The 11,711-nt window shown below is 34.2% G+C and overlaps 1 protein-coding gene across 3 annotated transcripts in view; it reads left to right on the top strand.

Moving 5' to 3' along the window:
* LOC144435883 (putative E3 ubiquitin-protein ligase MGRN1) overlaps window positions 1-9,558 on the top strand; it is a 29,242-nt gene extending 19,684 nt beyond the window's left edge. For 2 of the 3 annotated variants that reach the window (XM_078124522.1, XM_078124521.1), the window contains exon 15: window positions 4,474-9,558. In XM_078124522.1, coding sequence (XP_077980648.1) covers window positions 4,474-4,742 — 269 coding nt within the window. In that variant the 3' untranslated portion in view covers window positions 4,743-9,558. The remainder of the gene's footprint in view (window positions 1-4,473) is intronic. The other variant, XM_078124523.1, reaches the window with a different exon arrangement.
* Window positions 9,559-11,711: the final 2,153 nt, after the last annotated feature.

Here is an 11,711-nt window from a genome sequence, read left to right as displayed (position 1 = left end):
GGAATGTAAAATCATAAATGTTTCTGTTAGTTGGCAAGACACGACTTCAATGGATGGCATTTACAATCTTTTTATTTCCTATTTGAAATAAAGATTTTAACTGACATCTGCAGAAGCCATGACTTGCTAACTAACAGACCTTTTCGAAATAGTTGTGTCACATGATTTTGATAAACAATCACAGATGTTGCTAACAATGCCTTGCCATGACTTGTGACAAACATTTGATTATATCGCAGGCATCATATGCGAATGTAACAGGATTCCGTACTCTTCCTGCGTTTTTCATAAACCTTATAGATGATATGCTGTAGATCATATGTGAGAAGTTGGTCAATTCAACATATTTCTGTAAAGTGTATTATTGATTCTGATGCATATAGATGAAAGTGATCTTATGGGGGGGGGGGGGGGGTGTCCTCATGATACAGAAGGAATGTGACTGTGCATACCTAGATTATCTCATGGTCTGTTGTCTCTGCTCAATTATTCCCATTATTCATGTAATTGGCTCAAAGAACAGTAAATTTTATGTAGACATAAAGCCTGCATCATAAAATTGAATTACAGAGACATTTTTGTGGACTCATAGCTACAGCTATTTGGGCCAAGTATATGTCAAATAATGACAATTCAGTGCCGCCAACACACTGTGAAAGAAAGTCGTGTATAGTCACTGTATACCTTTTGGTATATTGAGAAGTGTCAAGGCTTGTAACTCGAATGCATCCAGTATTCACAAGTTGTCAAAAACACTAAAGTACATCTAATATACTGCCGACTAAAACAGATACTATTACATAGTTAGGTGCAAAACAGACTGTTCTGTGTGTCTGAAAAGGTGGTATACCACAATGAAGAAGAAATTGATGACTTAGTCAGCGCTAGGTTTTTGACATCTATTTTCCTCGCTTGACCAGGAAGATCACATTTGCAGTAGACTGATCTGGAATGTTGTATATATGTATATGTAATACAGCATACACTAGATTTTCTCACAGTTCACTAGCTGTGCTGATTTGTATTAGTTTACATTCACTTGGAGTTAATTATTACACTAATTGCTCTTTGGGCCAAGTAAATGTAAAATAATGACAATTCAGTAAAACATGCATATTGTGAGACACTGAGAGAATATATACATGTATATATATGCAGTCTCAGCCAGCCAGCCACCCAGACAGACAGACAGACACACACACACAGACACACACAGACACGCACACACACGCACACACACACACACACACACACACACACACACACACACACACACACACACGCACACACAAGAACTTCAAGGAAAATTCTAAACAAGACCACTATATATTACCTTACCCTAAACCATTAATATACAATATATTAACTTACATGTAGTCATTGATGGACACTGTTTAGTACTCGCATGCAGCATTCTAATAACAAATTAGACTTCTTAGTCAATGAAGGGAGACTGAATTGAATTCTTCAAAGACATGTGAACACATTGAAGACAGATGTAAATCTATGATATCATGAAACTTTCAATTATGTGTATATGTGTTTATGATAACTAGTGAGTTCTGATTGTACTGTAGATATTTAAAATAACAGTTTTGTCAGGTAGAATTGTCTGTAATCAACTCCACTTACAAGAAAGAGTTTTATGATGTCTGTACTGTACACTTCCTGCTCAGAATAAAGACACCCCCCCCCAAGAGTCTGCACAGTCATTCCTTCTCTGATACCTTGTCAACACTTTGACCTGGTACATCCAGATATGTCCTACCACTTACAAGACCATGAGGACAGCTCTTAATATGTCAAAATCTTTCCTGGTTTCTCACTTTGATTAACAATTCAAAATCTGCCAGAACAAAGGGTATGTGAGCCATTGCCATTAGTTGAAAATGTATGGCACATCCAGGATTATGTTCCTTGATTGGACACCCATCTGTTGTTACACAAGTGAAATTAAGTCTTCAGGGGTGAACAAAACCACTAGTCCTGGGTCCGGGACTAGCGATTTTTTTGGACGGACCTGCACAAATTTTACCTTGTACCATTAATTCTTTCAGCAGGACCACTGGATTTTTTAAGGCACTGGTCCGGGGACCACCAGTTCACAAATGATTTGTTCACCCCTGGTCTTTGTTTTTCATAAGGACAAGACAACATTATTAATTAAACTTAGTTTGGATTTCATAAATATAGGTTCTTGTAAATTGAAGATGTAGCCAGCCCAGACACTTTGCTATTTGGCTTGAGTATATCATTCACTTGATGAGCATGTATGTCAAGTCAGATAGCCAAGTTGCTGTGCTAAGATATATCATGGTGAAGTAGGTTTTCATAGAACCCAAACATTCTATATTAATATTCCATTGAACTGACAGACATAGAAGTAAGGAAATGTATACACAAAGTTGTGAAAATTGAATTATTATCAACATGACTGGAACAAAGTAATTTGGCACTATAAACTCGCCACACACAATAGGACAAGGTGAATTTATTATGTATTATGCTCATGAATTTTGTGATGAAGATGTCATTTGTGTGTTATGATATAGTGTTTATTGACATCTGTCAGTCAATGGAAGTCTTACTACATGATGACAACACACTGGAGAAAAGATATAGTCATATTTCCAACTACATGTACCACCTTCTAGTATAATATTATGACTTCAACATTGGAGGAATGATGAAATCATATTACCAACTAACACTTTCCAGTCTGATTAAAAATATTACGGCTGCATCACTGGAGGAATGATGATGTCATATTACCAACTAACACTTTCCAGTCTGGTTTAAAATATTACTGACTGCAACATTGGAGACATGATGATGTCATATTACCAACGAACACCTTCCAATCTGATTATTAAGAAGTCCATGATCTGAATGTAGCTGTGGTTTCTGCTTCAGTTTTGTATGCTATGCAGATATTCTGATGTCTATTTGGTTAAACTTAATTTGAATAATCTAAACTCGGATGTATTTCCTGTACAAGAAAACAATTATGAGGAGTGTGTACAAGAGTAGATAATTGATGTATTGCGAGAAGCCCCAGGGCTTTTGCACTGTTTTTTGGGGTTTACTCATTTGTAGCTTTTCCCCCGACATAAACAGATTTGTAATTTGTAAAGGAAAATGGTTTGATTTTAATTATTGTAAGCATTCTTAAATTTGAATATAGTTAAATAATGTATGGCTTGTGTGTTTTTTGTGAAAGATGTCTCTAGTAGCATTTGGGTGTGTGTTTGTTTAATACTGTCCAGTTGATATGCATGAGTCATCATCAAGAAAGTTCTGTTTTATGCTACAGGACTGGACATGTCCATCATTTTTCTAGATCATATATATGTATGAGAATGGTTATACTTTCACATTACTTTGTTAACTTTACATAATTTTTTGTCCCTAAAAATAGACTTACTTGTCAGATAGCAAAGCTTAATTTGTAATTTTCAAAAAAAAAAAAAAAAAAAAAAATGACAATGATCTCGAAATTTCCTAGTTATGCGGTATTATCGATGTCCATCTGAGTAACAGATTCAACTGATTCATTCTATATACTGTGTGTTTCAACAGAATGATTTGTCCTTTAATATAAAGAAACAAGAAATACATGTAATGATGTATAGCCATTCTCATTGTTGGTACACTGTAAGTACATGTGTATGTGTAATGGATGTCTAATAATGGTGGGTGTGTCAACTTACCTGGCAGTATTAAGAGACATATTGTACGACACCAGAATTTTTAACAGCAATTCTCAAAATAATGATTTACATGCATGTCAATATTTGTGTTTATCAAAATATTGGGAAGTAATTTCCATAAATTTATTTGATGAGCCCACAGTTTTTGTAACCCTGTCATGAATGTTTGTGTACCAAATAATCAAGTATACTAGAAAACAAAATAGACACCCAGTTAATGCTGTGAACAAACACAACCTTTGATCAGTTGTTCTACAAATTGGAATATTCATGTATAACAAGTCACTGTTCATAATTTTTGCAATCAAAGTCTAAAAAAAGGAAGTTGTTCAGAATGTCTCTTTCATACTTTCAGATCATAACTTTGGATTTTAGTTGTTTGCAGTTGGGCAATGCATTTTAACAAATTTCAGTTACGTTAAATGTGGTTACTTAAAAATCTATTTTGTCTTTGGCCTTTCTGCAGCTTTTTTGGCGTCCCCCTTCTCCCCTCCCCAGATAATGCATGTGCAGCAAGCCATTTATTTTGCATATTAGAACTATTAAACTGATAGAAACTGAGTTTAGGTAAAGATGACATCATATGGGGTGACAAGGTTTTATGCTTTGCATATATAGTTCACCAGTCACGTTTTTCTGATCTTGGCACCCATGGAATATTATTACTGAATGAACCATCAGTTCTTGGGTCCATGGTACATAAAAGAAACTTAGTTTCTCTTCATTTTCAGTGAACACTTTTATGTTTTGCTTGACCTTACAGATGGATGCGATGACACCGATTCCTTATCTACAAATCCTGGTGCTGGTATTGTTTATGATGAAAAACCTCAAGATGAAAATAGTTCCCTGATGGAGGCATCCAGACAAGGCCTGTGTGTTGATGTTGAATTGCCTGGTACACCAATGAGTAGTAGTGATAGTAATCGTGAGAGTAGTGGTAGCTACAGCAGTACATCTAGTATGCGTATGCTACTATCTACTCCTAGTCACATTAAATTAGAAGAGAGCTCTTCATCGGACAAATCGTAGATGACAAAAGCAACATCTGTGTCTATCTGTATCTAGCATTAGGGAATTTGTATAGGCCGCGTACACTTTGCTGTGTATCTGTCGGTACAAGAAATATGCAGGCCATTTAAAGCATTTAAAATCTTCAAACTATTTAAGCATTTAAATTGTATTGGGGTTTTTGCTCAATTTTTTTTTTGTGTTTGAAATGCAACTGATCAAACTTGCGATGATACATTGAAGCATTCAGATTTCACAAACTAATGGCTGTCAATGTGTGCAAAGTATAAGTTAATCTTGGAAGTGAGTATAGGCGGTGGTATTATTCAGATTTACAACATGAGCTTATACTACCCCAAAATATATAACTAGTCTCATTTATAAACCGTTTTTTGCCTCCAGTTATACCAGGTTTATAGGTTATCACAAGCTGTATATTCAGTATTGTTGGCACTCTGCCAAACCATTGAAGGTACAATTAAAATATTCATTGGAACGATGCCAAAGTAATTTAAATATCAAACTAAGATTCATTACTATTCGTAATGCCTTGAAAAGTCTGTTCATACTGCAGATACAAAATTGTTATGACAGTGTTTTTGTTTAAATTGTCACTTGCAAGAAATTTGAATATTATACGTGCAATAATTGTTAATGTTGGAAAATACCTCTGTCGCAAATAGGACAATAATTCTCATATTTCTGATTCGTCCAATTGTTAAAAAGACTGATATTCAAGAATAAACATGTCCAAACTAAATCTACTGTCACAGTCAGATGTACACAAACAAGTTTTGCATTTTAAAACAGTAATTTTGTTGTGATGTATAAAAAAAAAGAAAAGAAAGGTGCTTTGTGACTGAAAAGTGCCACATACAGATAAACTAAAAACAGAGTATTAAAGACACCATCAATTGAATACTTTGTTTGCCGTCCTTGAATTTCCCCAAAACCTACCAGGCAGACAGGAAAAAAACAAACACAAAAAAACCCCACAATGCTAGCATGTCATGTAAAATTCACTTTTCTGTTCGTTCATTTTCTGTTTGTACTTTAATCTACCACACTGGTGAAATACAAATGTCAAAATCCAAAGTTTGATTGTCTTAAACATCTATTTAGAAATGTGTTGTAATTATACTGAAAAATTGTGTACCGTCTTTCCATTTGTAGTAGTCTGATATAAGGCCCTCGGTGGAAATTTTGAGCAAAATGAAATTTGATTGTATTTCTGAATCTGCCAACAAACCTACCCACACACGGATGGCAAACAAAGAATTTAAGTGATGGTGCCTAAACAAAAAGAAAACAAAAAATAGTGTTTTGACAGAACTATTTATAGGACACTGAAGTAGAAATGGTTATCTGCAGCTACATGTACTTGTTTGCAAAGTCTAGGTTTATGAATGAAAATTTCTACTCACCAATTCAAACAATTGTGAAAAACAAATTTGATTTTCATTGATGTTGTACAGACCTGACTGCAGACAATTTCAACATTTTGGGTTTGTTTTCTGAACAGTTAGAAATCTTTTTTTTTTAAGTCAAACTTTTCACTCAGAATTATGAACTCAGACTCCTTGAACATTATAATGTTATTCAGATTTCAGTCAGATTTCAGAAGTGGTAAAAGTGTCTTTGAGTTGTTTTGATAGGCTGGCCAGTGATGTGCAGGCAACAAATACAAATGGATAAATAGTTTCTTTATATATATAGGAGTCTGAGAATGAAGGCCTAAATATGTTTTGGTTCGTAGGAAGTATTGTAAACGATATCATTGTGAAACAATGAAAGATGTGCGTGCGTGTGTGTATGCATTAGTATCCTGTATCAAGACATTCTGTGGAGACAGTAACAAATAAACTGGACCATTTTTTTCTCTCTTCTTTATTGTAAAAATTATCCCTGTCCCCAACCTATATATTATGTACTTAATGTTTTGTGACTGATAAATCTCTCACTTGAATCAAAATCGGAATACTAGTAACATGAAAACTATCAAATTATAGACATGCAAATTATGTGTATTGTACAATGTAGTTATGTTTGTATTTCAGTGTGTAGTATATGTATAGTCTAGAAGCTATCCATACATTCGATCCTCTTCAATCTCTCTGTTCTGGAGAGAGAATCAAACCCACAGATAGCTTCTAGACTATGAGATAGAGAATCAAGCCCACAGATAAGCTTCTGCATAATACTTCACTGTCAACAGTGTCAGTGGAATCACCCACAATGGAGAAGCACCACTGCCTATGATGGAATCCAATTTCTCCAAAAACCAAATTGGTTTACATGTTCATGTTGGTGTTCTTTGTTGTGATTCATATTGTGTTTTAGTCGTGTGCTTTTTGTGCAATGTTTATTGCATTGTTAAATAGACATACACATTAATTGACAGTAAAAATAATGTATTTCAAAGTATTGTTTCATGTACATGAACTATTAATGTGTTGTGATACAGTGTTATCATTGTTTGTATTCATATGTTATATAACATAAAACTAGGCAATATTCAGTTTTATGGTACTATGGTCATATTCATTACCCCATGTTCAAGCTGCTTGAAATTATATTTAGTAATTTGATGAAGACTGCAGGTTATCAAAGAAGTATTCTACATACAATTCTATCCACTTCTGGCCACTTAAGCAAATTAATTGCAGACATAGCCAGCCAAATTAGAAAAATTGTGTGTTTCCGATAACCTGACCGACTCTAGTTTAAGCTTCAGACCCTAAACATTTTTTATAAACATTAAAAACAAAAAGGTAAGAAATTCTTTGTCTTCTTGACCTTCATGCACCTCTGTTTTCTTTTCCCAGTGATGTCTACATATTTCATCAAACTATCACAGAAGGGGTAGTCTGACTGACATTTTGTTTGTTTTTGGGTCGAAGCAATATTTTTCAAAAATAATAACAACTAAAAAGATAAAACAATATAAAATAAAACCCCGACCTACCAACCCTATTTTCTGAGGCCATGTTAATGGACACACAATTTTTTTTTTTACCATAATAGATATGTAACTTTCTGCCTATATTTCTCTGCATACTCCTGTATTATCGAAAGTGAAGTGAAGTTTAGAAGTTCAAAACACTGAGAAGGCTAACTGAAATGAACATTTGAAATTCAGTCATGAAGTCCATTCTGTACGCTGTATTCAAGAACCATGTATGTTAATTTATGCTTTAAGCCAAGTCATGATTCAGACAGACACATGATAATTGTTGCAAATGTCTGTGTATTTTATATATGGAAATATCGATTTTGATCCCTGTTTTGTTAAGCATTTACATTGACTTTTGCAGAAATATTTGTTGTATATCATCAGAGACGAGGATCTCTTTCTAAAATGCATTTTACTGTATGAATGGAGCAAAGTCACAAGTTCACTGCACAATGAGTTCAAAGTTCAGAGTATCAAGTGTCTGAACTCGGTATGTAATCGTTTAGTACTAGAATAGAGAAGTAAAGTAGTTGTCTATTCTAACAATTTGGATTACAGGCATGTACATGTAGGCAGACATATGACACAGCTGTTTTTAGCCTGATGTGTGCTCACTTCAGTAATTGATACAACTAGAATGATGTTGGTTTGGTGTTTCACTCATGTACCATGACATTTTTTACTCACAATTGGACAACTTCTCATTGCAAAAGAAAATTACATAAATGCTGTGCACAGGGGGGATGTAGAAGTAGTCAAGTTTGTAATGTTGATTATCAATTGGAAAATACACAATTGAAGGCATGAAAATCATCATGTCCATGTGTAACTGCACTGTGAAAGAATAGCCATGCTTATCAGTGTTAAATGTGATTGGGCAAAGGATCCTGCAGTGTTTGTTGTGTTTCTGTTATTGTTAGTCTAGAGTTGAAATATTTCTATCTTTGTGTCGAAAACGTAATGGTACATGAGTGAAACACAAGGTCAACATCATTTCTACTGTCAGATCTATGGATCTATGTAAATACACATAATTGAAAATTTTCCACACACAGTTCCTGGTCATGCGATGTTGCCCTTGTCAGTCAAAGTGTATATCATATACTGAGTGTGTTGGAAGTCAAACATGAAAGTCTATTCTTTTGTGTAGTATATCATGCATGTTTGGATGAGTCAGGGATATGTGAGTCATTTTGTACCCAGCTGAGATGGTCATATGTTGATTTCATGTACAGTGTCTGTGCTCAGAATTTTGAAGTTGATGTTAGGCAGTAACAGGGAATGTTATTATTTTTAGGTCCATTTTGTATTCATTTGTGCAAGCCTGATGAATGTATAATGTTCTGGAATAATATAGTATTACTCAATGGTATATTGTACAGACCTACTATATAGAGAGTACAGTGTAATATGTGTCAAATATTTCTCCAGGTATTTGTCACAAAGGCTTGAAAATACAAATACACCAATAGGTCTTTATTGTTTAATTGTATAAGATTTGCAGTGTAAAGTATAGCCTTGAATTCAGGAAAAAACCACATTGCATTTCCTGTATTAATGTGGTAGGAACTGAACAGCATGAATAGATTCAAGGTTATCAATACTCTTCTAAGTTCATTTCATTCAGTTCTTGTGATGAGTACCATGTTTGTTATTAGACTGAAGGGTTAGTCATTGTGTAAACTCCAGTGTAGCTTATGATCAACAGAAACACCACCAACAGCGAAGCTTTCAGTAAAGTCTGTTGGAAGATATGTGTTGAAATCTGCATGTTGTATATTCCCTTATTTGAACTTCTGACTTTGTTTCCATAAACTATGGACTTAATATATCATTACAGAATACTTGTAATATTAATAAATATACCAGATGATTATATTGAAATGTGTGTGTTCTCTGTTATGATTTGTGTATATTGCAAGAATGGAGGAGAAAGAAAACACATGATATCTAAACCTGGAAATTTTTGCTAAAGACTTATTTTCGCTTATTTCCATGAAAAACAAATGCATAAATAACTTGTGATTAATATGGCTTCTTGTATTTGTGGACATAACATATTGAGGTAGAATGGTAACGTTTCAACCCAGTTATCCAGATTGTTCATGCCTACAAGCCAAAGTCATTTTCAACAGGATCAGGTCTTTAGAGGGGAAAGGTTCAGTTGCCACGAAGAGGTCATATGAATTTATGATTAGTTTTGTTGTCAAGAGTATTTCCAATTCATTTCAAAAACATCCCCAGTGTGTCTCTGATACAGTGGAAGTTTATACCCCCATAGGAATATCATGGAATGAAGATTATATGTCAAACTGCAAACCTGACCAGAAAGATGTAGGTATAGCGCCCTCAACAGTTCAAATACTTAAAGGGTACATAGTAGGTTTATGTATTAGGGTGACCCTATTATTTTGTAATGGCCTATTAAAGTAGTTTTTCGTAAACCACCTGGTGTGTGAAAATGCTTATGAATTCATCTTGTGCCATATGCTGATTTTGTGCATATCTCTCAAAAAAAAAAAAAAAAAAAATAAGAAAAAAGATCTTCGATTGCAAGTCAAAGGTTATTTCCTCTTTCATCTTCTTAAAGTATATGTAAATGTTTGAGTAGCTACACACATTGAGTTTTATGTTTCAAAAAGAAAAGATAGCTTGTGGCATAATATGAAGAAATGGGAACATTTTGATGTTTAAAATTAATATCTGTTCTAATATTTTGCCTCCTTTTATATCTTTTGTGATAAAACTTTTGTTCCTCCTTGAATCCAAAAAACCCAACTTTATCACTGGTATAGATAGTGCTATAAGAAAGCTTGACAGCTATGAAAACTAATTAATGACAATAGGTGGCGCTCTTGTAGCAACCCCTGAACAGAGCTCTTATAAAAAGCTACATCAAAGTGTTAGTTTTGTTTTGTGTTTTATGAGCAGTTAAAAGTGTGTGTTTTATTTTACTGATATGTAAACTCAAGTAATTTGACTATTTCAGTTTGGTCACATTTTTTTGTTTTAATAAACCATGTATATTACAAATATTATAAATTATTAATTCCAGCACAACCCAAAATGTTGAATAATAAATGTTTTAATGCTGAAAACATGGCAATATTATACATTTGTAAATAGATAATATGTAGAAGTTAACAAAACTTAATATCTGTTTACCAAATAGTCAAAAAATACCCTAAAACTATACTACACATGGCAATGATTTTCAACAATTCTTGTATGTGATTTTACCTGTTTTGATTGAAATTCGTTATTCTTACGAATACTAGTGATACCTTGAAAATCACATTGAATGTGGTGACCCTACGAGTGTGGTGGACCAGCTATATCAAATTAGTTCTAATTTATATAGTATATTTTAGCTAAATTACTCAGCCTTCTTCAGTTGTTATTGCAAACAATTCAATTATGTAGACTTGACATATACAAAATGTAACCACAGGAGGGCGTTGTCTATACTCAAATAACTTCAGTATTTCCATTCCCTAGTCCGTTACATGACAGGTGATCTCGATGACTTCATGCATGCAGCGTTGATGCAGTATAACAGTAGTGTAGTATTTGTCGAATGCTGCCAGCTGGTATATGGCAACCTCAGCTCAACGGCAAAAATATGGCTCAACCACTTATCGTTGAGATGGTAAAATACAATCGGTCAACCAGTTGCATTGATAAATGTCGCCCCCAACATCTGGGTGACCAGACCATCACAGCGACGAATAGCAGCACTCTGAGACTGACGATTGAAGACTGAAGACTGAAGAAGGAACCTCTGCTCATTGCTGTATGTAACTATAGTGTATAATCATTGGTGTAACTTAGAAACTATATTGGCGTGAATATTGGTTGGACTACAAGTTGTGTAACCAAAAGTAAATTAACCCCCAAAAGGAGTTTACTTCATGAGTATACAACGCCCTCCTGTGGTCATGTGACAAGTCTACATCATTGAAATTGTATACAATAACAGTTGAAGAAGGTGTAGTGATTTAGCCGAAATATACTAGATAAATTATTTCAGTCGGCGA

This window comes from Glandiceps talaboti, chromosome 5, assembly GCF_964340395.1.
Source record: "Glandiceps talaboti chromosome 5, keGlaTala1.1, whole genome shotgun sequence".
Lineage (NCBI taxonomy): Eukaryota > Metazoa > Hemichordata > Enteropneusta > Spengelidae > Glandiceps > Glandiceps talaboti.
This window is presented reverse-complemented; position numbering and strand designations above follow the sequence as displayed.